Source organism: Ornithodoros turicata, chromosome 5, assembly GCF_037126465.1.
Source record: "Ornithodoros turicata isolate Travis chromosome 5, ASM3712646v1, whole genome shotgun sequence".
Taxonomy (NCBI): Eukaryota; Metazoa; Arthropoda; class Arachnida; order Ixodida; family Argasidae; genus Ornithodoros; species Ornithodoros turicata.
In genome coordinates, this window is record NC_088205.1 from 8,123,136 (window position 1) to 8,150,423 (window position 27,288).

The following is a 27,288-nucleotide window of genomic DNA, read 5'->3' on the forward strand; positions in this document are numbered from 1 at the left end:
TCAAATGGGGTCCGTAGACGTCTCAAGACCAACCGACAGTCATCCGACTTTCGTATTCTGTTGTCAGTTTGTAAGCAACATTGTAGTTAACCGGTAGCTTATGGAATCAGTGTTTAGGAGGTACACACTGATGTTGGAAGTACTGAGACAGGGGCGATAAGAACGACACGAATTATCGTCCCTGCCTCAGGGCTTCTACATCAGTACGCGCCAGCTTGCCTGTACCCTGCTGCTGTAGGACGCACATCTCTGCACTATTTTCGTGAAGTGTGCCGTATGTACAGGTAGGTGTCTCAAGTCCAACATAGCCGGTGCAGCTGGAAAACTGTTCACAACATACTAACTGTTACCAAAAATATACGTTAGGCCACGCGTAAGTGCCAACATCTGGGCGACGTCACGCTGCTCCACAGCTAATACTATAAGTTTGGCTCCTTCTGCATATACTCGTACACTCAAAGTCGCGCGTCATCGCGTGAACGTGCCCTCCATTACAAGGTCCTTCGAGACTTACCTCGTGCATCTTCCACGTTGGAGAAAAGCGGAAAATACAACAATAGCCATGCCATATGTGTTTTCCGGGCTAGGAGCATCATCGTCCCCATATCTTCCAAACGGACGGCGTTCGTTCTTCTGCCTTCCACCCCAGTATTTTATGGTTGCAGGGACATCGCATGCAGGTCGTTCGCCTCGAGCATATCCTTTAGACACCTACTCAACAGATCGTGGAAAAACAAACACGACTTCCCGTTGAAGTATATATATATATATAGTGACTCTGCGAAGCACCTTTGACGCAATTGCGCACCGCGGTTCCTGGTTTGTGTTCTTTTTCTTGTTTCAGAAAATATGCAGCTTGGAAGTGCAGTGCCACTGCTTACTGCGTAAGGAAAGCTCGTCATATTAGCAGTATTCCGGAGAAAGTGAGAAATAAGCAATGGGTTTCTTTCTTTCCGCCTTTTTATTATTCTTAGCTCCATACAAGCCCTTCGAATTGTCAATAGGTTCGCCCACTTGTATCGTTGTAGAGTCATTATGCAATCAACCTGCACGAACAGGGTGACTTCAGTGTTATAGTCTCCCTCCCGGGAGTAGCCAGTCCCGATTGGCTCGGGACTAACATCTTTTTTTTTTTTTTTTTTACAAATCAATCAATCAGAGTTATAGTCGTTGTGTATAGCGTAGCTATATAGTCGTGTTCAACCTAAAAACGACACGCTTATGTCCCGTCCTATACGCTTGTTATCATTGGCTGCAATGGCAAACCGCATCACTCTACGCGTCGCGGCATTGTATAGTGCGCCGACAGCGTAACTATAAGGCCTGTACAGGCTGCACCTGATGGCGCTGCAGTATTACCGTAACTCTGTTGACGGACTACATTTTGTGCCGTTTCTAGGCTAAACACGGATTGTAACTTTCACATATTCATCGGTCTCCGCGTCTTGGTTGTGAAGGGATGGAGGGTATTGACCATATCGGAATCCCAGCGATTGTCTGTCAAGGTATCACTGCCCCCGGGCCGCGTGCTCGGATATTGTACGAAGAATCCAAGGCACGAATGTAGAGAGAGAGAGAGAGAAATACATGATGACGATGATATGGGGATGACTTCCGCTCATTGAGCAGAATGCTACCCCATTGCTATTGGGTCCATGTTTGTCAATCCAATGTCCAATCTTTGTCAGTCCGACGAAAGGAGGTTGGAAACGCAGCCCACCCCGGCATCGCAGAAAGACACACAGGCACGGCTTATCACGTCCGACTTTCGCTGGGATAATGCTTTCCCTCTCCCAATTTTGGGAACTGTTACTTTTTCTACTATCACTCTGTGGGCTGGCTTCGGAACCACCTTTCGTTTGACTTAGAGCGATTGCGCTCAAAAAGTCATCGCGCGTTATGGTACGGTTCTCCGAAAAGCATAATATTGGGCTATTTTTTCCGAGGGGATAGCTCCTGAATATCCCTGTCAATTATCATTAATTTGGGTAAATTAGACACGCTCTTCATATTGGTGGGGTAAAAAAGTGACCTTTACTTGGCAAATTTCCGAGTTCAGTTCGCGAACATTTACATAATTAAACTTGGGGTACATGACAGTAACTTTAGAAGGTGGCAAAAACCTAATAAGAACAAATGCCGTTGACCGCATGATTCTAGGTTCTAGGTGGCGTAGTTTTTTATTATAATTCAATGACACATTTTCTGGGACACCCTGTATGTCACTCCCTTTTGGAGAGTACAATTACTCTCAAAACAGAGTCTCCTCATTCCCTCCAGACCCTTTAACTCCTTACTGGAGAGTGATATTACTTTGTAACTAAGCTGTAACTTTCACATATAGGCACGGTTTCATCAACGATCTGAGCCGAGATCAACGGTCTGTTAACTTGAATTTAACTGTTATATCTGTGCTTCACTAAAGGGAGTTATTGTTACTGAAACATTCATGACGTCACCAACTAACGTTTGCAAAAAAATAATTGAGTGTTGACTTCAAGTTTTAGTGACGCTTGATCTCGGTTCAAACTTAACCAGCGCTTGTGAAACCGGGCCTTAATCGATCTCCGCCCGCCTGCATGGCCATATTGGTATCCCAGATCTTCCATCAAATTAACGTTGCCCCCGGAAACGCATGCTCGGATATCGTACGAAGAATCCAAGGCAGGAACGTGGATACCCTGCTGTACACTCCAGGAAAGTCTGATGAGCCGCAGCCGACTCCGAAAGACACGATGCCTGCCAGCTCCCAGAAGATCCGGTCATTAGCCGAAGCCTCGATGACCAGGGGTCCGCCGGAGTCTTGCTGCGTGTGAGGACACGGTAGAACGTTATTTACGTGACGATGACACGATCGTTCACAATGGCATATACGCCTCCCCACCTGGCAAGCGTCGGCACCTTTGCTTGTGAGATTCCCGGCGCAGACAAAACTTTCTTCGACGCCCCGCGGAAAAATTCGTTCGTAGTTCGAGAGGCCTTGATAGATCTTGTCGCATCGGTTGGTGTCAACGATGGGAACCTCGCCTTCTTGTAAGTGTGTTTGCAAGCGGCCACCTGGAATTTTTTAAATGTTGATGATGAACGGTGTTAGTTCTGTTATAGCGTCTTCCAGCCCTATTATAGAGCAGTGTTTCCCAAACTTTTGGCGGTAGCAGACCCCCGGAAGGGATGAGAACCAATTCACGGACCCCCCCCCCCCACACACACACACACACACACACACACACCGTCACAGCCAGTGCATAACCAGCAACCTCGTCAGCTGTTGCGTGCTTTCGATACAGCTTCAGAAACGATTCCGGTCTGGCTTCTTCTTCTTGTTTGTATGTGTATGACGCGGACAAACGTGCATTGCTGGACTTTTCTATCAGAAATTAGAAGCCAGCCGTTGAAGCATGCTTGTAGCAATTTTGGAAGTTCTGGGTGTTTGGAAATCGGGCAGCATTGACGAGCGCGTATTTGTGGGGATGAAAATCCTCACTGAAATGTGAGAGACGGTCGCGGACCCCCACAGACACTCTCGTGGACCCCCAGGGGTCCGCGGACCACACTTTGGGAAACACTGTTATAGAGGAGGACTTCTCTTGCTCGCGATATACGTTTTTCGAGTGACCAGACAGCGGCATGCTGCTTGGGTGTATGTCTGCGTGCGGGAGTCCTGGGACGCGCTCCTGGAGCACCTCATGGGGAACTGGGCGGGCATTTGTCTGAAGGTGTACGAGGAAGACATGCCGAGGGAAAGACCCAAGCAGCATAACTGGTACAGCCACGTACGTCCCAGTCCCGCACGGAAGATTTTTTTTTTCTTCTTCCACTTAGATACGGTATATGTGGAGCCTTGCATAGGAACTCACTTTCCTTAGGGCATGCCCTACATATCTCGTGACATATGAGGGCATCATTTACAGATTGAATCATTTGCCGCCACAGTAATGACGTCGATTTTTAAATGGTTCCAGTGCGGAGAACAAAGAAGTACTTGTAAAATACAAGTTGAACAGATAAACTGCCGTAGACGCAGACAAGCTGGTAGACGAAATCCATGAAGAACGAAGCCTGGGCGTGGGCAACACAGAAGGCTACACAGACACACGACTGTTCAACCGTGTGTCTGTCCCTTCTGTGTTGCCCACGCTCGGGCTTGGTTCTTCATGAACAGTTGAACCATGGTTGAACTCTTCGCCATTCCTCTGTCGTGAACCTTTGAAATGATTCCAAATGGGTGCCTCTTAAAAAAAGAAAGAGAGAAAGAGAAAAACGGGCTGGGCAGACGGCTGACGAACGCGCCATTTGTTCGGACTCTTTACCGAAGCTTTAGAAAGAAGACAGTCGTGTGTTCGTGTCGTCCTTCTGTGTGCCCACCCTCAGGCTTTTACATTATGGAGAAATTTCATAGTTTGTGCTGAAAAAAAAAAAGAACTACCTTATTTACATTACGGTTACGTTATTTATTTTGACATCAAAACACTTCGTTCCTTCCAGAGCAGGGTTGCGGAGTTGCCACTCCGGAGTTGGAATGATTCCGGAATCATTCCAGATTTAGCAGAGCCCGGAATGGAATTGGAATGAAATGGCGGAAACTGTCCTAGGAATGGGAATGGAATGGTCCGGGTGCCCCGGTGGCAGTTTTGGTTTAAACGTGCTGGTTTCTGCCCTCGTACCCTTTGCAACGCACCTGCACACGGTCAAGAGTGAAATAACCTTGTATTTGTGCTTTTTTACGTGCTTGGTAATGTCAATCTCCTCTATATAGCACTGCTGGACTTGCCACTATGGTTGCCGGTCCTTTTCTTTTATTGGGGGAATTAACGGAATGGAATTTGGTTGCCAAGCCATTCCAGGAGTGGGAACTGACCATACCTTTTCATTCCGAGGAATTTAAAGGAATGGAATTATCGCAAATCTCCATTCCTCGGAATGGAATTGGAACGGAATGGGAGGCCCCATTCCAGCAACCCTGTTCCAGAGAGGCACCCTGAGACGCCCCGGTTGGCATCATCATTTCCGTATGTTTGCCATCGACATGAGGTACACTCTTAAAAATGAACTTCACCACATAGCACTCTCCTAGCCAACCATCATCCCGAATGACAACGTTCTCGCCCCTGATTTGTTGAAAACGGGAGGAGGAGCCTATTTTGTGCATAATGGCACAAAATAGGCTCCTCCTCCCGTTTTCAGCAAATCAGGGGCGAGAACGTTGTCATTCGGGATGATGGTTGGCTAGGAGCGTGCTATGTGGTGAAGTTCATTTCTAAGAGTGTACGTGCACTAGCAGTTGTGCTTGGGTTCCTGAAAACGTACCGAACATATCGTGTCCCCAGCCGAGTACAATAGCCCTGTCTGCACCAGGCTCAGCTCCTTTCTCGGGTAGGCAGGCGGCAGGGGCTTGTATTGCTCTGATGGGAACGGCCGTATCCAGTACAAGAAGGGCCACGTCGCCGTAGAACCGCCGCTTGTCGTAGGTGGGGTGGATGTGAATGGATTGGACGCGGCGCTCGTAGCTCTCTTTTTGGTGTTGGCTCTGCTCTATACTGACGCCACCAACTAGGGCCATGAAACGAGTGTCGTTACTGAAAGTAAAAAATACATACTTACTACGTTTTCCGACGAAGCGTAACCCGCACGGGGATTGAAACGATTATAATATACAGCTCTCGCCTTAGGTTGGAGAAACCTCTTGTTCGCGTTTCGTTTTACCTGCTTACCATCTATAAGTTGACAAGAGTGAGCAGTACGCGCTGTCAACAACTGATATATACTTGCAGGGCGACAGTACGCTAAGCACCATAGAGTAACTGATGCCACTTCCCCGAAATGGTTTCACAGAGCTATGGCTCTGCAAGACGAGGGACCAATAATGGGCTGCCCGAGCGGACATCTCGCCATAGGGGGCGTCGGTATAGCAAGATAGGTTATGGCTCGACGGGATGACACGTCTGTGTGGGGACGGGGACAAAAATGACACCAGGGCTTATGGTTCTTTTTGTGGTGTGAATGTACACCAGCTCGTTACTATTTTGCTTTATCCACGCGCCAAGGGAAGACGTTGATTAGGATTGGCGTACTGCCACGGTCGGTAACTGAATACAGTGATCTCGTTCGCAATGAAAATTGATTATTCTGAGGCAAGAACTACAAGAAGGCCTCGAAGTTCATAAGAGCTGAAAGGTGATGGAAATGTGGCGGCTGTTCCGTAGCAGAGATTTCGAGGAAGTTCCTTAGGATACAGACGATATTTTCTTCGGAAACATAATTTGCAGTCAATAGACACTGTATAAAGGTCGTCCAGAACTTACAGCTTATCGTGGAAACAGTGGGCTGCCGATAACACGACGCGATCTGTGATGAGCACTCCTCCGCACCAGAAGTTGCGCTCGTGCGAGCCTTCGTGAAATATGGCAACCTGTAATGCATTTGTTCGTTGAGCGCAGTAAAGACAAGTTTGCAAAGATTATGTGACTTACCGCGAACTTGTATTTTCCAAGTTTCACATTCCTTCCACGTATAACCGCTGGCCGTACAAACATGGCGGCTCTGCGCACCAGCCTTGGCACCGCTTTACCGCAGTCTGTGCGGAAATTTAAGAAATTTAAGGGTGATGGCAATGTTAAAGATGAAAGAAAGAAAATTTTTGGGTTCTTGCATACATGACTTGGTGCCTGCGTGTTCGCACTTAGTACCACGTCTGTGTTTCTTGCGGTACGAAACGCTCACATTCGGTTAAAAAATGCGCCCCTTCCAATCACCCACACAAGATGCCTGATCAGTATTCCAATAAATCTGGAAGCGTCTACAGGCGTCTACGGCAATCTGCTGTATAGTCCACTGCAAGTCAGGCTGTCTATCGTCGGAGCTGTGTATATCGGTAGAATGTGGTAAAATCTACAGCTTCGTATATACCTGAACTGAGCCATTCGTCAATCGTACTAGTACATCTTCGGCACAAATGAAAACTTCACTGCGTGTACTTCATTATGTCAAGGAGGAAAGTGCCGTAAACCAAAACCCCATTCCTTCGTGCTTGTGAGCTGAATTACCGCAACTCGCAGAAAATTCTGAAACAAATACCTACACCTTCTATTTTCATTGAGCACTACATCAGACAAACGGGATATCCGTAGGTCATCCTCAGAATAGCGCCCTGCCGTCTGTTCAGTCGCATTCAAAGGGCAGCAGATGTACGTTGTCCCATGACGAAAGTCGCACAACGTTGGAAGGTGTTCTTCTCGTGGCCGTCTCTGCTCGTAGTCGCACGTCTTAGAGGGAACGCAAAGTCCGTGTACACCACCAACGCTCTCACATGGCCGTACACCGCTCTCTGAAGTCGTTCTCGAGCTGTCCAAGGTCGAGCTCTTCGGGAGAGTTGTTCCAGAAGGTGTTGTTGTCGGACGTGGCGTTGTACTCGATGCAGTTGCGACGGACAACCGCTTAGCGTCCTGCATTTGCGTCATCCTAGGGCAGCACACGATAGGGACGAGCCCGCGCGCTTTGCAGAACCTTGGAAACTTTAGTCTCAGAATCCCTCGCAAGGACCGCGTACATCTCAGTAGTGGAAGACATTCGCCGTCCACAGCGCCGCCACTTTTGGGGTGTCTTGCGCGGCATGCTTCCGCTCCTGCAGACAGATATAAAAGGTTATTTTCTTGCGCGTCTGAGCCATGATTGGTTCATGTCGTAGCCTATTCGGCATTCCCTACTCGTGCCGTTCACCTGCTACATGAAACGTTTAAAGTGCCACTACGGGTTAATAAAATGATATTAATTTTATTTCGTATTATAAATAAACCTCGCAACGGTACGCAAAGTAAAAGTTCCGTAAGTGGACATCGCCCCCTTCCAGGAATTTTCGGCGAAAAAAAAAACGCAAAACACAGTAGTTTAGGATTCTCAAAAAGTAGATGACGTCATGAAGGACTCTGGTGTCTGCCTCCTAAACAAAAGCGCGCACCTTCCCTGTCTCCGCTCTCTTCCTCACGTTCGAAGACTCCCACATTGCTGGTATACACGGAGAAGTATAGTCACTAATTCATTTGGGACTCCCGTCTTCCTGTTAACCGCGTTAAGCTTCGTTATCTCGTTGGCGCTTTGCTGAGAAACTGAGGAAAAAGTTCAAGAAATGAGAAACTCCTTACCGCACACACCACTGGGAACGATGCAGAGGACCAGCAGAAAGAACGACGCCGCAAATGAACGTATCCTATATTTTGCGGTTCCCATTAGAAGCTGCGTGGAGTGAAGACGGAAAGAAACGCGCCAGATGCGGCGTTGTCTGTTCCGCTTCCTTTTGCAATGACGGGGAATTTTCAGTTGTAACGCAAAGGATGGGTTTGTCAGTCTTGAACTACCCCCGCCCTGTGCTGTTCCCTTGGCAACGCCATGCTATATCCTATTTCCTGGAAGAGATACCTTAGTGACATGAGGATCCCACGGACAACGAAAATATAATTTGCGTAATATTCATCAACTAGTAGAAGCTTATGTGATTAGCTTGCAGCGTGAAGGAGGTCTGGCGGTTCGCACTTATTGGGCCACGCATTGTACGGTAATAGCAGGCGTGACTTACTTTGAAGCACAACGAACATCTATGTATGTATAAGGTAATGGGTCAATATTCCACGTGCATTCTCCTGCGACTATCCAGACAGCTGTAGAAAATACTGAAGCAGCTACGATTGCTTGCTGACTCTGTGGTGAAAAATTAATTTCCAAACATATGGTGTGTCACATATGTACCAAGGCGTTACGTCCATATCAACAGATGAGCTTTAAAAAAAAAAAAAGGAAAGATCCCACCGTGCGACTCTCTTTCGCCTTTTATTTTTCTTTATTTTCTTTATTTATTTTTTGCACAGCGAGTGTGCAAAGCGTGTGCACAGCATGTGTGCTTGTCCTTCGCCGTTCCCCAAGTAGTATTTCTATACACAACGCCTATACATTGCTCCTTGCATCACGCGCTACACACGGAGGCAGTCCTAAAAAACGGTTGGCAACAACAGTGCTGCAGTTGTAGTTCCGTTTTCTGCTTTTCTTTATCTGGAGCTCAGCTGTTCGAGTCACCTTTCATTCTTTCATTCGCATGTCCCGCGTTGTTTTTTCTTTGCGCCTGCTTCGCTGCAGACGAACAGGTATTCCTCGTGACCTTGGCCAGTGCCAGTGCGTGACGTAACGGTCACTTCACAAGAAAAAGCGCACCGTTGCACAATCGGCGTCCTTCCTTCGAAGGAGTGCACTTTCACTGCGAAGGACAAGAGGCAGACAGTGTGTGTGTGAATCTCAACTACAGCGGCTCCTGCTTCATAAAATGAGCCAGTTGGGTAAGTCCTCAACCTAACGGCTTTCCTGTGGCATAGTAGTGACAAAGCGCCTGTTAGCTCTGCATATGTTTTTGCCTTTGTTTGCGCAGAGTTGGAGTTGAGAAATGAAGGTCGATTCTTAATCGCGCTCTTTGACAATGACCTTTCGACTGCAAAAGACTTGCTGTCTGGCGTGGAGGGTCCACCCATCGATGCTGATATCCGTATCAGGGTCGGCGGCGAGTTCAAGCCGGCGATCTGTATCGCTGTTGAACGAGATCTTGTGCAAATGGGTATGTATAGACTTTTTTTTTTTTTTTGCAATCATCTGGTGACTACGGTAGAGTGCCGAGTTCACAACTAAACCTGCTCATATGTTTCAGTGGAGCTTCTCTTGAAATATAACTGCAGCGTAAACCAGAGCTCCTCGAGTGGCATGTCAGCGTTGCACCTTGCAGTTGCCCGAAGGAACATGGCTACAGTGCAGCTTCTTCTGAGAAGCAGAGCCAACGTGCATTGTGTTGACCGCGATGGTCTAACTCCGCTTCACGTTGCAGCTTCCCACGCAGACTGTGAACTCAGTAAGTTTGGCGTTACTATCGCACCTCCTTATTTCTTCTGCCTATGTGCATCACGCTTGTGCTTTCAGACATAATCAAGTCACTAGTGGCAGCTCATGGAGAGCTTGAGAAGTGTGACCGCAACAAGAACACTCCGTTGCTTACTGCCTGTTACTCAAATAATGTGCACATTGCACGCTACTTGATCGAGAAAGGTGCCAATGTGAATCACGCTAACGACAGGGGCGACACACCACTACATATTGTCTGCAGTTCAAGTTCACCCTCCTTGACTCTTGTCGAGGCTCTACTCGATGCAGGCGCCAAGGTAATCCCGAAAAAGACTGTTACGTGAACGACTGCGTATTTACTCTGACCGACGTTTTACCGCTATAACTTACAGGTAAATGTGCAAAACAGCCTCGGACTCACCCCGCTGCTATGTGCGATCACCATGTGCAGCATCCAAAAGAGCACGGTCGAGAGACTAATTTCTCAGGACCAGGACATGACCGTCAGGTTCGGACCCATGCGTGAGACAGTGCTGCACCTTGCAGTGCAGACCAGCGAGTCGGCAACCATGGCTTTGATTGCTTGCGGATGTGACCCAGCAGTTGAAGATGGAGTGCAAAGGACGCCATTGGAATATGCTCTGGCACTGAATCATCCTTTACTAATGTGGATGCTGAGGGCATGCCCCACACAAGGCCCATCGTGGAAACGGCTCAAGGACAAAGCTCTGTTTTATTGCCGTTACGGCGACGTGTCTGCAAGGCGGATAGTTGAGGAGCTGCGGAATGTTCCGCGGTTGACCCGTGTTTGCCGGTACGCCCTCAGGAAAAAGTACGGGTGCCACGCTGATGCTGTGATATCGAATATGCAGTTGCCAAAACCATTGCAGGAGTTTCTGCTGTTGAAAGTAGCCTGATTTGTACTCTCGTTTCCATAGCAGCTATTTAGTGGGGCGGTTGCCAACATTGCTAGTAAGGGTTGTTCAGGAATTGTGGGTACGGACATAAGTTTGCACAATTGCACAGACAGCATTTGTGGACGTGCGTTTTTGATGCACTCGATATATTCCCAATTGTTGAGTTCTTCTTTGTTTGACCGTAGGAAGTACAAACATCTGCTTGTTGCAGGAACAAATTGTCCTGTGAAGTAGTTCGAAGTAATTTAAGTATGGTTTGAATATTCATTTTTTGCAATTCACCAGACACCAGGAACTTTCTGTTGTCATTGCAAGCCTCATTTATAAAGCTTACATCAAGTTTTTTTTTTCTTTTAAGAGAAGGAAGTTTTCTTCTTGGAAGGTCTTTGTGGTCTATTTTTTGTCCAATATATTTTGTTGTCTATTTACATCCCTAGTAGTTTCCTTGTCTTCGATATTTTCAATCGAAATGGAATACTCAATTACTGATTGACATACTCAAGGTTGTGGTTATTATGAACTGTTGTAAGCATACAATAACTAAAACCAATAAAGAACTGTTGGTATGACCTCCTATTTCCTTTCAGCTGACTCATGTCAAAGCATCTTCCATGCGGCCTGCAGTTGTAGGGAGAGTGCTTAGCTGACAATGGTCTAATGGATATTTTTTTATTTGTTACAAAATTTTTATTGAAAGAAACTAGCGGAGCAAAATAGATGCCGTTTTAGCAGGTTGGTTATATGGCCAGGCGAAATGCTGTAGGACAGCGTATGCAACTAGTGCTAAAATACATTAACTATGTTTTCTGGGAAATGCGAGATAGCAGAATTGGAGTAAGATATTATCGAAATCCACAGTCCTTATCAAACGCCCTGTGAAGCGAATATACTTGTCAAATTGCAAATGACGCGAAACCAGAACTACACGCTTTCCGAGCGCAGAAACGACGCGACCTTCGCCTTATCTGAGTCGGGCAGCTGTCTGTCTCAGGGTTAGCGGCTACTCCAATCAGCTTTATCGCTCCAAAGCACGTGGCTTCTTGTCGATATCCGACCCCTCCCCACACTGGCTATACCACTGACACGAGCTCCATAGCTTTCCACGATTGCGTGACCCTGGGACCCTGACTGCAAACAGCAGCTCGGCCTGATCGTTCACTCATTGGTCTACTCGTGTATACGTCAACGTGATGTCTTTGTACCTTTCGTGATGTCGTGTACCTTTGGTAAACCATTCCCCTCCCCAAATATTTTTCTGGCTCCGCAACTGTTCAGTACCCGATCTGTACGAGGCAGCCGTCAAGCCTACATAACACGACTGATGTTAGCTATAAAGGGAGCCTGTCTGGCAACGTGATATCGAAACCACGTGGTTTTTGTTTTGTGCCGGATCGCGGTTAGCTCTTCATACAACCCTTGTATACACGGTAGTTTCTGGTGAAAATGTGGGGCGACACTGTAGAGCCGGAAGAACGGGATGACTTTACAGAAGAGGAGCTGCGGATACCACCTGTGAAGTACGAGTGTGAGTGGCATCAAATGCCTTGATCTGTAACGACTTCCATGCAACGAAGTCGATGATGTCATGCTGTGAAAGGCGTATTGCGTTTGCTTCAAAATCCAAAGGCAAGAGCATTCGCTCTAGTGATTTATCCAGACCCCCCCCTAACAACCCCCCAAATGGTCAGTGACACCCCCTAACTTTTTCACCTGTGTACCCCCTACAGGGGGTGCGCTTGCGATTTCAGCTTTAGGCACATGTCAGTAATGATATGTTAAGCTGTAATGACGCAACTACAGTAATGACCCCCCCCCCCCCCCCCAGTTTTTTCCAACACCCCTCCGTGCTTGGGATTCTGGATAAACCACTGATTCGCTCGAACCTCTCTTTCTCCCCACTTTGTACACCAGTCTTTCAGTTTTTCTGTATCCAGTTTCGCTTGCATATTATCTCGTATAAGTTCATCACTTCGTGTTTGTTCATATTTGGTTGTTTTACAGGAACATGCTCTGTGTCAATCTAACCGTGTTGTTCGAGTGATTTTTATGAATAGTCAGCATTAAAAACCAAATGAAAAAGTCCAAACAAGTCAGAAATGTCCGAGGATTATCATCAGAATATTATTGGCGCATTATTTTCTTTTCAGATCTGGATCATCCCGCAGACGTCCAGTAAGCTACCTACCTGTCTTACCTGTCTTATTTGCACGTAGATTAGCATGAAATCCCATATCTTCTTCTCTTATTTACAGGCTTCATGGATGTATCCTTCTTTTATGGGCCTGCTACAATAAATCGGGAGAAATATATGTACGGTTTTCCTCAATTATGTGCAGGGGGTGACGACCTCACAGAAGCCTTTGAGCAGGTAAGCTCAGATATAGTGCATGAGAGAGGGAAAAAAAAAGAGATCATGAAATGTTGTGTTTGTTTAAAATTACATTGCTTGCATTCCACAGGTTGCTGTTGCAATGTTTGGTTACATGACAGAGATAGACAAAGTCAACATTCGCATGACCATGGATGTAGAAGCACAAGGTAAAATATAAAAGAGGTCATTGTTACAGAGCAACTGATGTAAGGTTGGATCACCACGCTTTCAAGTTTATCGCGAAGCAAGGCATTATACACTTTCAGGATGATTTAAGTTCAAAGGAACCTAATTTTACACAGAGCATAATACCCAACAGACATGTTCTTTTTAAAGTGCTGAACTCGTTTATACCAGCTTTGATGCTCATCTATGACTAAACTTCTGAGACTCTCAACAGCAGAGGAAAGTGAAGAAAGCAACCAACGTCCAGAATGGTCATGATATGCAGGAAATTCAACAGTGAAGCCTTCTTTAATGTTCACAAGCTTTCTTGTAGTAGTCTGCATTTCTTCCTGAAGAAATTTAGACTACTATGTGAAAGCTTGTGAATATTAAAGAAGGCTTCACTGTTGGATTGCCTGCATATCATTCTGAGACTCTTGAAAGAGTGTGTGATAAAAAAACAACAGTGAAAGAGTCCAAGCTGAGCTTCTTTTGCATTGGAGAGTGCACAATATGGTTGGAACAAAGTTAGGAACTAGACTATGTAAAGAAAGCCAGGCTGCTAACTTATTAAGTACCATAGATTGAGAAGTTACCCATCAAAAAACTCGTTACAAGTTAAGTTACTATGTGAAAAATGTAACTAGTTAATAACGAAGTTATTCAGCCTGAAACGTAACTCGCAGTTATTGAGTTACTTAAAAAAAAGAACGAGTTACTTCCAAGTTACTTCAGACACAAAATAGCATTACGCAGGTGCAGCGCCCATGAGCAGTTGAGTTAGACCTTGAGTTGCCTGCGGAGGAGTGCAACACGCTTAGATCGTTGTCGTTTATGTCCAACAATAGACCTCTCCCTGTTTGTAAACAAATGACGTCATAGTGTTCGACAGCGCCACAAATTTGGTAGAATTGAACTGCGCTCGAAGCTAGAGGTGAACAAGGTCGCGCCCGAAAGCCAGTCTTGAGGGGATTACGATATGTTCCCTTAAAGGGACGTGACCCTTGGTCCTGCTCTTTCTTCAATGAGTGGCAGAACAAGCGCCCACTCGTGGAACCCAGACCTCTCCTTCCGATTTGTTTCGGTTTCCGTCAGTCTACCAATATCATGATGATGTTCTCTGGTAGAGGTCTATTCGAACGCTTTGCATCTTACTCCCTGTGGGTACACAATGGTTCAGCTTCATTTCAATGGCAGCAGTTCTTACTTCCTGAATAAAATACTGTCATTGATTTATTATCACGTTTCATGGCAAAAAATGTCATGAAGGAACTGGAGAGAAAGCAAGAAAATATGTGAATGTGAGTGAAAAGCGAGTAAAAAGTAACTAGGAACTTAAGTTACTTAGGCAAAGTTACCTGAAAAAGGAACAAGTTCCTCTGAAAGTTACCACGGCGCAAAAGTACCGAGTTAAGTTACAAGTTACCAAAAAAGGAACTTAGTTACAGTAACGAGTTACCCCGAACTCTATTAAGTACAAGATTTGCTTGCGTAAATAGACCCTCGGGGTAGTATTGTCGACAAATATATTCGTAACGTTCGCACATAAAACACATTTCTGATTCCAAAACTTATGAACATAATTAATGAAAACGTGGTAAAGAAATGGTCTAGGAATTGAGCCTTGGAGAACCCCAATGTACATGACGTACGATTTGATTCAACACCACTTGTGATGTCGTGAAGTGTAATCCAACTATGCCCAGAAGGTCTTGACTTGTTATAAGTTTATGAAACCGAGCAGTTGTTGAGCAGCCCCTATTTGGAAGAGCTCATTTTGTCTGTGTCCATCTTCTGCTTCAACAGTGCGTTGTTTTTCATTACCTACGATGCTGCTCCGCATCTTTTGTGTTCACTGCACGGTCTATATTTGTCGTACAGCTGAAGACATGGTTGGTCTGCTTTTCCATTTCCTGGACGAACTTCTATTTATTTTTAGTGCTGAACCATTCTTTATTGCACGTGTGAGTTTTTAATTCAGTTTTGGGTAACTATGCATCTTGGTGGTGATTGCTAATTCAGTGTTTTTCTTGCAGAAAGTGAAAATTTTAGACTTTAACAAGGAAGCCTTTACAATAAAGGTCAGAGTGTAAGTGTTTGCACCAATTTTCTGCATCATATTTTTCTTGTACTAACAATTGCAGTAACTTTCTAACGATTCATTTACCTTGCTTGCAGTTACGGTGAAATATTTGACTTGGATAAGCATCCCCAGGTATGTATGAATTTCTAGCAGTGTAGGAGGGTGTCGGGAAAATAACGCACAAGTTACGTGCTTGTGTCTGTCAAAACGTAAGCAAGCTGCACAGAGAACAGAACCACGAGGAAAACACTATTGCCAGATTAACAGGGTCATGTACAGGCTGTTCAGGAAATGCATGAAAGATCTGAATGAAAGACTGCTATTCGAGGCAGTAACCATCACCTGAGCAATGAATGCAGTGCAGGCGGTACCATAGTTAACAACACTGCTGTCAATGGGACAGCCCTCTGCTTCGTGGCTACATCACCAAGCCTAACAACCCACAACTGCACCAGGTCTAGATGCATATATTTTGCTGTAGGAGGATAGCATTTCCACATAGTGTTAGGTGTTGGTCGCCTCACAAAAGTTCACTACATTAATATCCGTATACCTACAGAAAACAAGTGATCACGTCTATCATTCACTGTATTGCACCATGTGGTCCAAAGTCCCAACTGGTTCAAGTCCCCATACTGTCGATAGAGTATAATTGGAAGACCAGAAGGATCCATTCAGGAAAAGGGAAAACACGAAGGAAGCATACAAGGTCTGTTGTGTAGATTGAATCATACAGTAGGGCTTCATTGTACCGCATTCTGTTCATTTCTATGGGCATGGAATCTTACCCTTCTAACACAGAAACAGATAGGGGAGACACACCTTTTGTATGCTGAGGGAAGTGCCTCTGGACAGGCCCTCAGGGGGAAAGTTGAGGGCCTAAGGCCCTTTCCTTAACATTTCCTCACCGGTTTGCTGGATTTTCTACACTTCTGTATTTGGTTTTGCCTTAAGTCTCTTTTTCGCTCACTCACATCAATGAACTTGTAAGACATTTTGGGTAGTAAGCAGCACATGCAGTATTGATTTCCATAAGAGAAGGGTGGTTGTGATGGCAAAAATAATGGAGCAAAATAATTTTTGACCACAAGTTACTGTGGTCAGTAGTCCCCTATAACAAAGTTTACAAGTTTTTTGTTTGTATGTTTTTTGAAAATCCTGTCCTGCAGTTATCTCAAGAACAGTGTAAATGTAGCGTACAACATTGTTCGTTCACATTTTCCTCCGCACGAACTACAAAAAATAAACTAGAGTGCCAATTTGTCCACACAGGGTACAGAAGTCAAAGCAATCACATACTCCAATATGCAAGTCTGGGACAATGCAGACCAACACGAAGTATTTGTCATCATAGACATCTAAACTGTTTGTTGCCAAGCAGCATGTTGTACAGGTAGCATATTCTGTAGGTTAGAAAGTTTGCAATTTGTAGATTGAGGGTGGATTCATTGCAGATAATTTACAAAAGGAAGCGAAATGCTGCTTCTGGACTTTACGACAGCAACGCCTATCAGCGATGTCAACAGCTACCTATGGTACGGCTACGTAAATATGGTTTGTAATAAAAGATCTACGAATTTACATTACAAAGTGATTTATTCCTTTTCATCAGCACCACCATCTTTCACTGACACTGCTGTTCATGGCACACTGTTCAACACTTCAAATAAAATTGAATCACTGTCCACCATTTTTCAATTGTTTCTTCTTTTTTATTCTCCTCAACTTCTGCTTCACCTTCAAAGCATTTTCACTTAGCTTCGTACCTATCACTTTCTTGCTCCATTTCTTTTTCTTCTCGGCAGCACGTTCAACAGCATCTACAGCTCTTTCCTCTCCCACTGCTTTCGGGAGCTTCAGCTCTCCGTGCTGAGTCAAATACCTGCCCGAAAATCCGGAAGGGAAAAGTGGTCTTTTCAAAACCTTTGCCAACTGTGCCTGCATGACGCTTAACCTTCGCTTGTCGTCTGCCGTCTCTTTCTCCCCGCGCTTGTCCAGCAAGATCTCATCAACCTCAATATCCATCTCCTCCGCAGCACGTTGGAACCAGTTGTTGTCGTAGTTACGTCGCCGAACCTTGTGTTCCTCGGATTCAAGTTTGCGCGCCAGCAGTACCCTTTCCCTCACGGAATTCAGGATGTCGACGTCAAGCGGGAATTCAGGAAGATCTTCCTCTCTGTTTAACGTACGACATATTTTTCTGTACGTTGCCAGCTCTTTGGGCTCAACGAGCATGACGCTGAGTCCGGCCGTCTGTGCACGTGCAGTCCGGCCACTGCGATGAATGTAAACTTCAGCTGTACGTGGTACTTGAAAGTGGACTACGTGTTCGATGCCCTGAATATCAAGACCGCGAGCGGCGACATCAGTGGCCAGGAGAAGGCCGGTTGGATTTGTTCGAAACCTGTCCAAGTTCTTCAGTCGTTGTCTCTGTGCCATAGAGGCATGCAGCGGGAGAGGAGAACAGTTTAAATGTTCGAGGACGGACCGTAGACGACGTACGCAGTCGATGCTGTTGCAGAAAGCAATCGTCCTCCCAGGATGTGCGAGAAGGAAATAATAGAGGCGGCTGTCCTTCTCTTCCAGCGACGGGCACATGAGACGGGATTCTGACAGAGTTTCGGCCGTCCCGAGTTTGCGCGTGATGTCGATGACTTTTGGTTTGGCACTCACACCAATCTTCAGCATCAGCTTCTCTAGCTTATCGTTCTCGGTTAATTTGCGTTTCCTCCTCCTGTTTTTGAGTCGTTCTGGCATGTCATGAACGAGAGTTAGTGTTGCGGAGAAAACAAAATTCTGACGTCTTCGCTTTTCCCCTTCGCTTGGCGTCGCATTTATGAGCGCCAGTAACTTGGAAAGGTCTTCGAAATGTCCCTTCTCAACCATTCTGTCTGCTTCGTCAATTACGAGGTAGCGGACGTTTTCGATTTTTGTTAGATGTGGAGTGTTCAGATCAATGAGTTCCCAGAGCCGACCTGGTGTTGCCACAACAATTTCGGGTCGTCTCCTTAAAAGTCTGATCTGCTTTTCCATTGACAGTCCACCTATGACATTAACAATCCTAATGCTCGTGTACTTGGCAATGGCTTTCAGATGAGCATTTATCTGTATTGCCAGTTCCCTCGTGGGCGTTAAAATAAGCGCATACAAGGGTTTCGACTTTGCGTCAGTTGGTACTTGAGACTTCTGTTCAAGGATGTGGTGAACGATTGGGATGCCAAAGGCGAGGGTTTTACCGCTGCCAGTTTCTGCTGCCCCCATAATGTCCATGTGATCTCGTATAGCAGAAGGAAGAGTGAGAGATTGGACGTCCGTTGGTTTAGTGAATTTGAGTTCTGCTAGTGCTTTCAGCACTGCTGGTGGTACAAAGCAATTAAGCCATGCTGACATATCAGTATCATCATCTACGGCTTGACTAACCTCTTCGTCCATGTTTGGATGAACGGATGTAGTACCAGTTCCGGAAGGCTCCCACGTGGCTCCCACAGCCGCATGGAAAATGGAGGGCCTCTGAACCACGTGATCTCCAGGGGCGATTCACAGCAGTCCTCGGATCCCAGCGCGGGAGTGAAGTGCGCATGCGCAGACCGCCCGCCTCTCCTAATCTCCCCTCCTTCCCTGAGGTTTGTCGTCTGCTATCCCTTCGGCAACTTCACGCGTTTTCTTTGCGTGACTGCTAGTATAACGTCATAATGTGTTGACAAAAGTTGAGGAAAGAAAAGCGATGAAGGTTTATGACTCAGATTTGTTTTCCTTCTTAAATTGCATAAAAGGAGTAACACTACATACACATGTCTAGCCAGAGGCTTCACCGGAGTGTTACGCGTCTGAACAACATTTAAAGGTCAGCTATGCCGATATCCTAAATAGTCAAAACGGTTGTTATATTCTGAAGGCTCACATTCAACTCTCTTCAAAATGCACCTTCATTCTTTCAGTTCGGTACAGTGGTACAGTATCAAAATACACACACACGCATGTGCGCACCAATTCTTTATGACGTAGATGCGCCCGAAGACCCGAACGGGCACTGTGACGTGTACGCGCCTTCGTACTTGGCAGTGGATTCGAGCTGCAAATTACTCCATTTCAACACAGTAGGAAATACAGTTCATTGCACTGTATGTACCCTGAAGGATCGTAGTTTGGAGACTACATCTTGTGTGAGAATGTCAGCAGTGATGGCCAATAACTACTTCTACAGTAGTTTACTATTTTTGAAATGTGATGTGGGCAAGCTTTCGCTTGTCCCATCCTACAGTTGGCAATACGACTACTAACTACTTTGTGATTGAGTAGTTTAACTACTTTTCAAGGGAGTAGTTAAAACTACTTTTTAAACTACTGCAATGTAGTTTAACTGCATCTATAACTACTTAACGTTGTCCACCAACACCAATCCCTTGTAGTGTTCTTGGACACCTAAATATGAATCGCAAGCAATAATAAACTTTGGCTCAAGCCATTGCTACGATCGTCAAATACAAAGCTTGCGGCGGGATTCTTTCTGTGCCTACGCGATAAACTAAGTTGCAGAATTATTTCACAGCAAATGAGGCTTCACTAGACAAGCATTAAACGTGAAGATTTAGTACACATGCACGACACAATTGCTGTGCACCTCCGTTCTCATCAAACAAGTAGCTCAAGGTAGCTTAACTACATGTAGTTAACTACTGGCCATCACTGAATGTCAGTAACACAAGAAAGCTGGATTTGAAACCACCCTTACTTCGTAGTAGTGGTAGTAGTTCTTGTGTGAAGCTAGGCAGTTCCTGTCCACCAAGTAATTTAAACCGTTTCATCTGCCAGCATATGCTAATCCCCTGAAAGGCAATCCTCACTTGGCTGGGACTACTGGTTCTAGAACCTATCCCTAACATATGTAGCATTAGAGAGGAAAACCAAGGGCACGGTAGAAAAGACAACTACACACACAGACTATGTTCTCATTGTGTAACAGCTGCTCTGGCTACTAAAATGAACACGTTCCAAATTAATACAACATGGCTTGACACGATATGTTGGTGAAAGATAAAAAAATAAAATAACCAGTTAAATGTACAATACATAAACACTTGTCATGCCATGACAGTCTCCTTTGTGCATTCATGTGCTGCCATTCCTCCCACTCCAAGGAAGTACTGAACTATATTATTAAATTGTGCGGTATTACATGCTCGTTTGACAGTACGTGAACAGCATTACTTAGCACAGGATAAAAATGCAGTGAATATAATTTGTGGCTTTCCATTCAAGCTTAATGGGTGCAGCCAGTAGTGCAGGAAGGCCACTGCAAAGTTGTGTTGAGAAACACTGCGTCCTGTTTGCCATGTCTAAATTAAATGTACGGCTTGAAGCAGAGTTAACTTGAACGCGCCTCGGACCTGCGGAGCGTGTTTCGACTCTCCCACTTGTGCTGCGGGGGTGTCCGCCTCGCCACGAGCTGTTCACTTGGGATTACACTCAGCTGTTACCACCGCGACGTTTATTTGGGTTTGCGAGGATTATGTTTAGGTGTATGTAGTACGGCTACATTGTATCGCTTTTTTTTTTTTTTTTTTTTTGAGCATGGGATTGTACCCTTCTGGGAAACGCAAACCCAGCATGTACCTTATGTAACGCCGGAGAAGAAGAGGACATACAACACATCCTGCAGACTTTCCCGTCCCTATACACGAAGACGGAGTGCCCAAGACACCAGTCCCTATCGCCACCATGTTGGGCTTCGAGGCATCGCACAACTCCCAGCTCCAGATCAACGACACGAAGAAAGGCCTCCGAAATCAAATCAAGAGCGCTCCACGAGACGGCCGCCAGACCCCATCTCGAAACCGAAACCAGCCAAACAGAGCGGGTGGCCAACACAAGCCAGAGCCGTCAAGTGGCGCCCCAGCAAGACCAACCTCCCCTGCATTGACTCAAATTCCTCGCTCCTCTTATGAGAGCTTGGAGACTCGCCTGTGACTCCTTTGTGGATGTCTGTTGTAAAAGGAATTAGCGAACCTGATCTGAACCATGCTAACGTGATGGCGTGTATCACTCAGATAACGGCATTGCATCTGTGTCGGCTACCCCGACAACACGTATCGTTTTGGGGACGTCCCAAACAGATCCCAACGTCGCTGGCTCGATTGAGGGATCCGTGGGGATGCCTTCAGAACTTATACTTGCTACGTCGAGCAACGAGGTCCGAAAAACGTCCCCATGGGAGCATGTCAGAGACCTCTGTACGAGTGGAGGGGGAACTGATTCACGGCAATGAGAGGAGGAGGGCCAGACTGCTGACTGCGCGGTTCAATTTTCAACGGTCTTCTTGCGATCGCATGTGCTCCAGCAAGGCCTTGTCAATGTTGCTGCCAACGGCGTTATGTCAATGAATTGTAAGTTTACTTTTGATGTGTTATTCGGAATCGACAGTGAAGCTTGCTGTTAGTTTGGAAACATGCAAAGTGTTGTAATGCTCAAACGCGTTTTTCTTCGTTTAACTTCGGTTTAGGAACATCGTGAGCTACTCCTCGATCAAAGTGTGTTCATCATGAGACGCAGCAAACGAACATCAAGGCGAACACTTCATCGTCATGTGAGCCAAGCTGTAGCGGGAAGCTTTTGCGTGATAAACTGAAGGAGCATCATATGACTGTCGCAACGATGGTGACGCCGGCAGTGAAACCCGTTCGATGTTTGTGGGCCAGTCAAGCGAACCGCTTTCGATGTTGGTGAACACTCCTAGTGATCATGAGCCACGTCCCGTGTTGGTAGGTCAAAGTCTTGGCGACCACGGGAGCGGTGATGTGGATGAGGTTCGTGACATTGACGGTGCGAACTTGACTGAATCGCGGCCTTCCCACCCGGAGGAAGCACTTCCAAAACTGACTGCAATTTTCGTACCTGAAGCATCATGTGTGCTTGAATATGTGGCTACCTACACTTTTTACGTTTTACAAGTCAGTATTTTTTCACCTTTCATGTGTTGTACATGCAGATAAGTGCACAGTGCTTGGAACTTTGATACATTTGAGATTATCTCATTGTCTTATTGGAACCTGCCATCGCCTAAGTACCATATCATTTATTCACACTCACACACTGTTGCGAGAAGAACGATACCTGGTCGCCGCATCTCATCAACATGCTCAGGCGAAGTCCGTCTTTTTCATTGGAGTTTGTCTTAGTGTTTGAATGCCAGGGTATTATGAAAGGTCCTATTTTCTGTTTGTTTTTACAGATTGTTTTGTGGGTACCTTGTAGTGTGTTGCAGTCTTTGGTGCCATGATATTTTTATGGTAATTTTTCATTTTTATTCAACACGGATATCACAAAGTTCATGTGACATAGAGAAAGGAACTCTCTCTAGCCAGTTCTTTCATAAGGTGATATGCCCAGCGATTAATTTTTAGGTAATTAGGTTATGTTTTAAGCTTTCTCTTTTTACTGTGCTGCATGTTTGATAAACATTTTGGAGCATCTCCCTTCCAGCAGTGCAATCTGTTATTGTAAGGCTGAGTTGAGTAAGGTAAGTTGAGACTTGACTGAGAAAGTACTTGTACAACAAGACAAGACAAAAGTACAACAACAGGAAGGCCACAACAAAGCTGATCTGTGATATACAGTTTATTACTGTGGATTGCTCTTGATGCTGTGATATTGTGATTTACTGTTATGCCAAGTGCTTCAATTCCGCATGCAAATGATGGATGTAGAATTACACTTGCGAGTCTCAATAGTAAGAATAAACTAGTTCTTTTCTGAACTCCCTGCTTCAAATTTTCAATCGTCGTTGTGCAAGCGCATTTAGTATTGAGTGCAAATTTTTTGTAACGGGGCCAAGCAACGCAGAAAAATGGAGGGGGTAGGAGAGGAGGAGCGCCCTTTGGGCACATCCCATTTGTGTACCATGCTAATCCCAAAGAAAGCCCCATGGGACCTGCCAGATACGTCCCAGAGGCATATCCGGGTGTGCCATTGTTACGTGACAGGGATCATTTGGGGCTGTATTTCGGATGTTATAGGGATATCGTCGTCTTCCCCAAGTGACGTCTTAGAGATGTTTCTCGGACCTGCTTGTGTTGTCGGGGTACATACATGTAATCGCCGCAAACCCAGATAAACATCGCGATGAAAACCACACCTGAGTGCAATGCCAAGTCAACAGCTCGTGTTCGCACACCCCCGCGGCACAAGTGGGACAGTCGAGAAGCTCTTTGCCTTTATTTCTCCTATGCGCCGCAAGGGTGGCTCTCTTCCCGCTCCGCAGGCACGTTCAAGTTAACTCTGCTTCGAGCTGTACCTAACCTGATCATCCAAAGTAACTGTTCTGAGGCTGGAAATAAGTGAGGCTCCATAAGCTTGCCAAAATTAAGCAAGGCACAGGTTTTGGCTCTTTCACTGAAAAGCAGTCTGCTAGAGCAACTCTCCACACTGCCAATAGAGTAATAGAAGAGTTCACAAAATCCCAGAATGCTTAGCGCCGCTTTGAACTGTGGGAGTTTACTAATACGAAAAGAAACGGACGGCCTCCAAACTGTTCCGATTTCTTCCCTACCGGTCCATTGTCCATGACGTGTCAAGGTCAAGGTCAGCGAAAGCGAAATGTGAAGGATTATTCTTCGTTGCCCCGCTCAGCAAGTGCCCAGGATGCAATGCGTGCGCAAAGAGCACTGGGATTTTCTGAACTCGTCTATTGGAAGACCAGAAGGATCCATTCAGGAAAAGGGAAAACACGAACTAAGCATGCAAGCTCTGTTATATTGATTAAATTATTGTATCGTTTCTTTGTTGTTGTTTTTTTTTTCATTTCTGTGAGCATGGAATTGTACCCTTCTAACACAAAAGCAGATAGGGGAGACACACCTTCTATATGTTGAGGGAAGTGCCTCTGGAGTGGCACTCAGAGGGGAAAGTTAAGTGCCTAAGGCCCTTTTCCTTAACATTTCCTCACAGTTTTGCTGGATTTTCTACACTTCCGTATTTGGTTTTGCCTTAAGTCTCTTTTTCGCTCACTCGCATCAATGAACTTGTAAGACATTTTGGGTAGTAAGCAGCACATGCAGTATTGATTTCCATAAGAGAGGGGTGGTTGTGATGGCGAAAATAATGGAGCAAAATAATTTTTGACCACAAGTTATTGTGGTCTGTAGTCCCCTATAACAACTTTTACAAATTGTTTTGTTTGTTTTGAAAATCCTGTACTGCAGTTATCTCAAAAACAATGTAAATGTAGCGTACAACATTGTTCATTCACATTTTTCTCCACTCGAACTACAAAAAAATAGAGTGCTAATTTGTCCACACAGGGTACATAAGTCAAGGCAATCACGTACTCCAATATGCAAGTCTGGGACAATGCAAACCAACATGAAGTATTTGTCATCATAGACATCTAAACTGTTTGTTTCCAAGCAACATGTTGTACAGGTAGCATCTTCGGAAGGTTTGCAATAACTAGATTAAAGGTGGATTCATTACAGATAATTTACAAAAGGAAGCGAAATGCTGCTTCTGGACTTTACGACAGCAACCCCTATCAGCGATGTCAACAGGTACGTATGGTAGCGCTATGTAAATATGGTTTGTAATAAAAGATCTACGAAATTATACATTAAAAAGTAATTTATTCCTTTTTATCGCCACCAACATTTTTCACTGACACTTCCGTTCATGGCACACTATTCAGCACTTTAAATAGTATTTCACTTTGAATCATTCTCCACCATCTTTCAACTGTTTCTTCTTTTTTATTCTCCTCAACTTCTGCTTCACCTTCAAGGCATTTTCACTTAGCTTCGTACTTATCACTTTCTTGCTCCATTTCTTTTTCTTCTCGGCAGCACGTTCAACAGCATCTACTGCTCTTTCCTCTCCCACTGCTTTCGGGAGCTTCAGCTCTCCGTGCTGCGTCAAATACCTGCCCGAAAATCCGGAAGGGAAAAGTGGTCTTTTCAAAACCTTTGCCAACTGTGCCTGCATGACGCTTAACCTTCGCTTGTCGTCTGCCGTCTCTTTCTCCCCGCGCTTGTCCAGCAAGATCTCATCAACCTCAATATCCATCTCCTCCGCAGCACGTTGGAACCAGTTGTTGTCGTAGTTACGTCGCCGAACCTTGTGTTCTTCGGATTCAAGTTTGCGCGCCAGCAATACCCTTTCTCTCACGGAATTCAAGATGTCGACGTCAAGCGGGAATTCAGGAAGATCTTCCTCTCTGTTTAATGTACGACATATTTTTCTGTACGTTGCCAGCTCTTTGGGCTCCACGAGCATGACGCTGAGTCCGGCCGTCTTTGCACGTGCAGTCCGGCCACTGCGATGAATGTAAACTTCAGCTGTACGTGGTACTTGAAAGTGGACTACATGTTCGATGCCCTGAATATCAAGACCGCGAGCGGCAACGTCAGTGGCCAGGAGAAGGCCAGTTGGATTTGTTCGAAACCTGTCCAAGTTCTTCAGTCGTTGTCTCTGTGCCATAGAGGCATGCAGCGGGAGAGGAGAACAGTTTAAATGTTCGAGGACGGACCGTAGACGACGTACGCAGTCGATGCTGTTGCAGAAAACAATCGTCCTCCCAGGATGTGCGAGAAGGAAATAATAGAGGCGGCTGTCCTTCTCTTCCAGCGACGGGCACATGAGACGGGATTCTGACAGAGTTTCGGCCGTCCCGAGTTTGCGCGTGATGTCGACGACTTTTGGTTTGGCACTCACACCAATCTTCCGCATCAGCTTCTCTAGCTTATCGTTCTCTGTTAACTTGCGTTTCCTCCTCCTGTTTTTGAGCCGATCCGGCATGTCATGAACGAGAGTCAGTGTTGCGGAGAAAACGAAATTCTGACGTCTTCGCTTTTCCCCTTCGCTCGGCATCGCATTTATGAGCGCCAGTAACTTGGAAAGGTCTTCGAAATGTCCCTTCTCGACCATTCTGTCTGCTTCGTCAATTACGAGGTAGCGGATGTTTTCGATTTTTGTTAGATGTGGAGTGTTCATCTCAATGAGTTCCCACAGGCGACCTGGTGTTGCCACAACAATTTCAGGTCGTCTCTTTAAAAGTCTGATCTGCTTTTGCATTGACAGTCCACCTATGACATTAACAATCCTAATGCTTGTGTACTTGGCAATGGCCTTCAGATGAGCATTTATCTGTATTGCCAGTTCCCTCGTGGGCGTTAAAATAAGCGCATACAAGGGTTTCGACTTTGCGTCAGCCGTTACTCGAGACTTCTGCTCAAGGATGTGGTGAATGATTGGGATGCCAAAGGCGAGGGTTTTACCGCTGCCAGTTTCTGCTGCCCCCATAATGTCCATGTGATCTCGTATCGCAGAAGGAAGAGTGAGGGATTGGATTTGCGTTGGTTTAGTAAATTTGAGCTCTCCTAGTGCTTTCAGCACTGCTGGCGGTACAAAGCAATTAAGCCAGGCTGACATGTCAACATCATCTGCGGTTTCACTAACCTCCTCGTCCATGTTTGGTTCGACAGAGAGATCATTTTCTACGTCTTCGAGATCCTGCTTTTTTCGTTTCGAAGGCTTTTCAGCTCCCTGCCGCTTTCGTTTTTTCTTTGTGGAATCCTTTACTGACTTTTCTCGCCGAGACAACGTTGGCCTCCCTTCCTTGACGATCTCGTAGTCTGTTAGCTCCTCAAGAGCAGTGAACCCCTCAAATTCTAAATCGTTCAGCTCTTCCTCGTCGAACTTTACTGGCTTCCACTTCGCTTTGGCTTTGATTGTAGAAGCCTTGTCCTTCATTTTCGAAGAGGTGCAAGAACTACAAGTTGCCACAAAAAAGTTTTCAATCGACTACAGAGTGCAAGCGACGTACCACACGTGGAAAACAAGCATGCATGGGTCTTATCACCTGGTGGTCGTGTCGTCAGTGTCGTTACGAGAACTGC

General features: G+C 45.6%; 5 protein-coding genes across 5 annotated transcripts; 2 read left to right on the top strand and 3 right to left on the bottom strand.

The window, feature by feature from the left end:
- Positions 1–2,004: 2,004 nt before the first annotated feature.
- On the bottom strand, positions 2,005–8,341 carry LOC135395286 (proclotting enzyme-like). The gene is made up of 7 exons (XM_064626518.1): positions 8,139–8,341; positions 7,079–7,621; positions 6,471–6,574; positions 6,303–6,409; positions 5,308–5,576; positions 2,885–3,057; positions 2,005–2,806 (listed from the first exon to the last, which is right to left on the bottom strand). The coding sequence occupies exons 1-7, from the start codon at positions 8,221–8,223 to the stop codon at positions 2,609–2,611; spliced, it is 1,479 nt and encodes a 492-aa protein (XP_064482588.1). The 5' UTR covers positions 8,224–8,341; the 3' UTR covers positions 2,005–2,608.
- A 657-nt stretch (positions 8,342–8,998) lies between these two features.
- On the top strand, positions 8,999–11,008 carry LOC135393934 (serine/threonine-protein phosphatase 6 regulatory ankyrin repeat subunit A-like). The gene is made up of 5 exons (XM_064624294.1): positions 8,999–9,320; positions 9,410–9,592; positions 9,683–9,880; positions 9,949–10,187; positions 10,263–11,008. The coding sequence occupies exons 1-5, from the start codon at positions 9,308–9,310 to the stop codon at positions 10,785–10,787; spliced, it is 1,158 nt and encodes a 385-aa protein (XP_064480364.1). The 5' UTR covers positions 8,999–9,307; the 3' UTR covers positions 10,788–11,008.
- A 1,188-nt stretch (positions 11,009–12,196) lies between these two features.
- On the top strand, positions 12,197–16,989 carry LOC135393935 (protein archease-like). Its single transcript, XM_064624295.1, has 10 exons — positions 12,197–12,312; positions 12,935–12,959; positions 13,040–13,050; positions 13,124–13,155; positions 13,247–13,325; positions 15,205–15,287; positions 15,360–15,412; positions 15,502–15,538; positions 16,679–16,799; positions 16,861–16,989. The coding sequence occupies exons 1-9, from the start codon at positions 12,231–12,233 to the stop codon at positions 16,766–16,768; spliced, it is 492 nt and encodes a 163-aa protein (XP_064480365.1). The 5' UTR covers positions 12,197–12,230; the 3' UTR covers positions 16,769–16,799; positions 16,861–16,989.
- LOC135393933 (ATP-dependent RNA helicase DDX24-like) lies at positions 16,984–18,928 on the bottom strand. Its single transcript, XM_064624293.1, has one exon. The coding sequence runs from the start codon at positions 18,836–18,838 to the stop codon at positions 17,084–17,086; it is 1,755 nt and encodes a 584-aa protein (XP_064480363.1). The 5' UTR covers positions 18,839–18,928; the 3' UTR covers positions 16,984–17,083.
- A 6,070-nt stretch (positions 18,929–24,998) lies between these two features.
- LOC135393936 (ATP-dependent RNA helicase DDX24-like) lies at positions 24,999–27,267 on the bottom strand. The gene has a single exon (XM_064624296.1). The coding sequence runs from the start codon at positions 27,140–27,142 to the stop codon at positions 25,109–25,111; it is 2,034 nt and encodes a 677-aa protein (XP_064480366.1). The 5' UTR covers positions 27,143–27,267; the 3' UTR covers positions 24,999–25,108.
- Between the last annotated feature and the right edge of the window lie 21 nt (positions 27,268–27,288).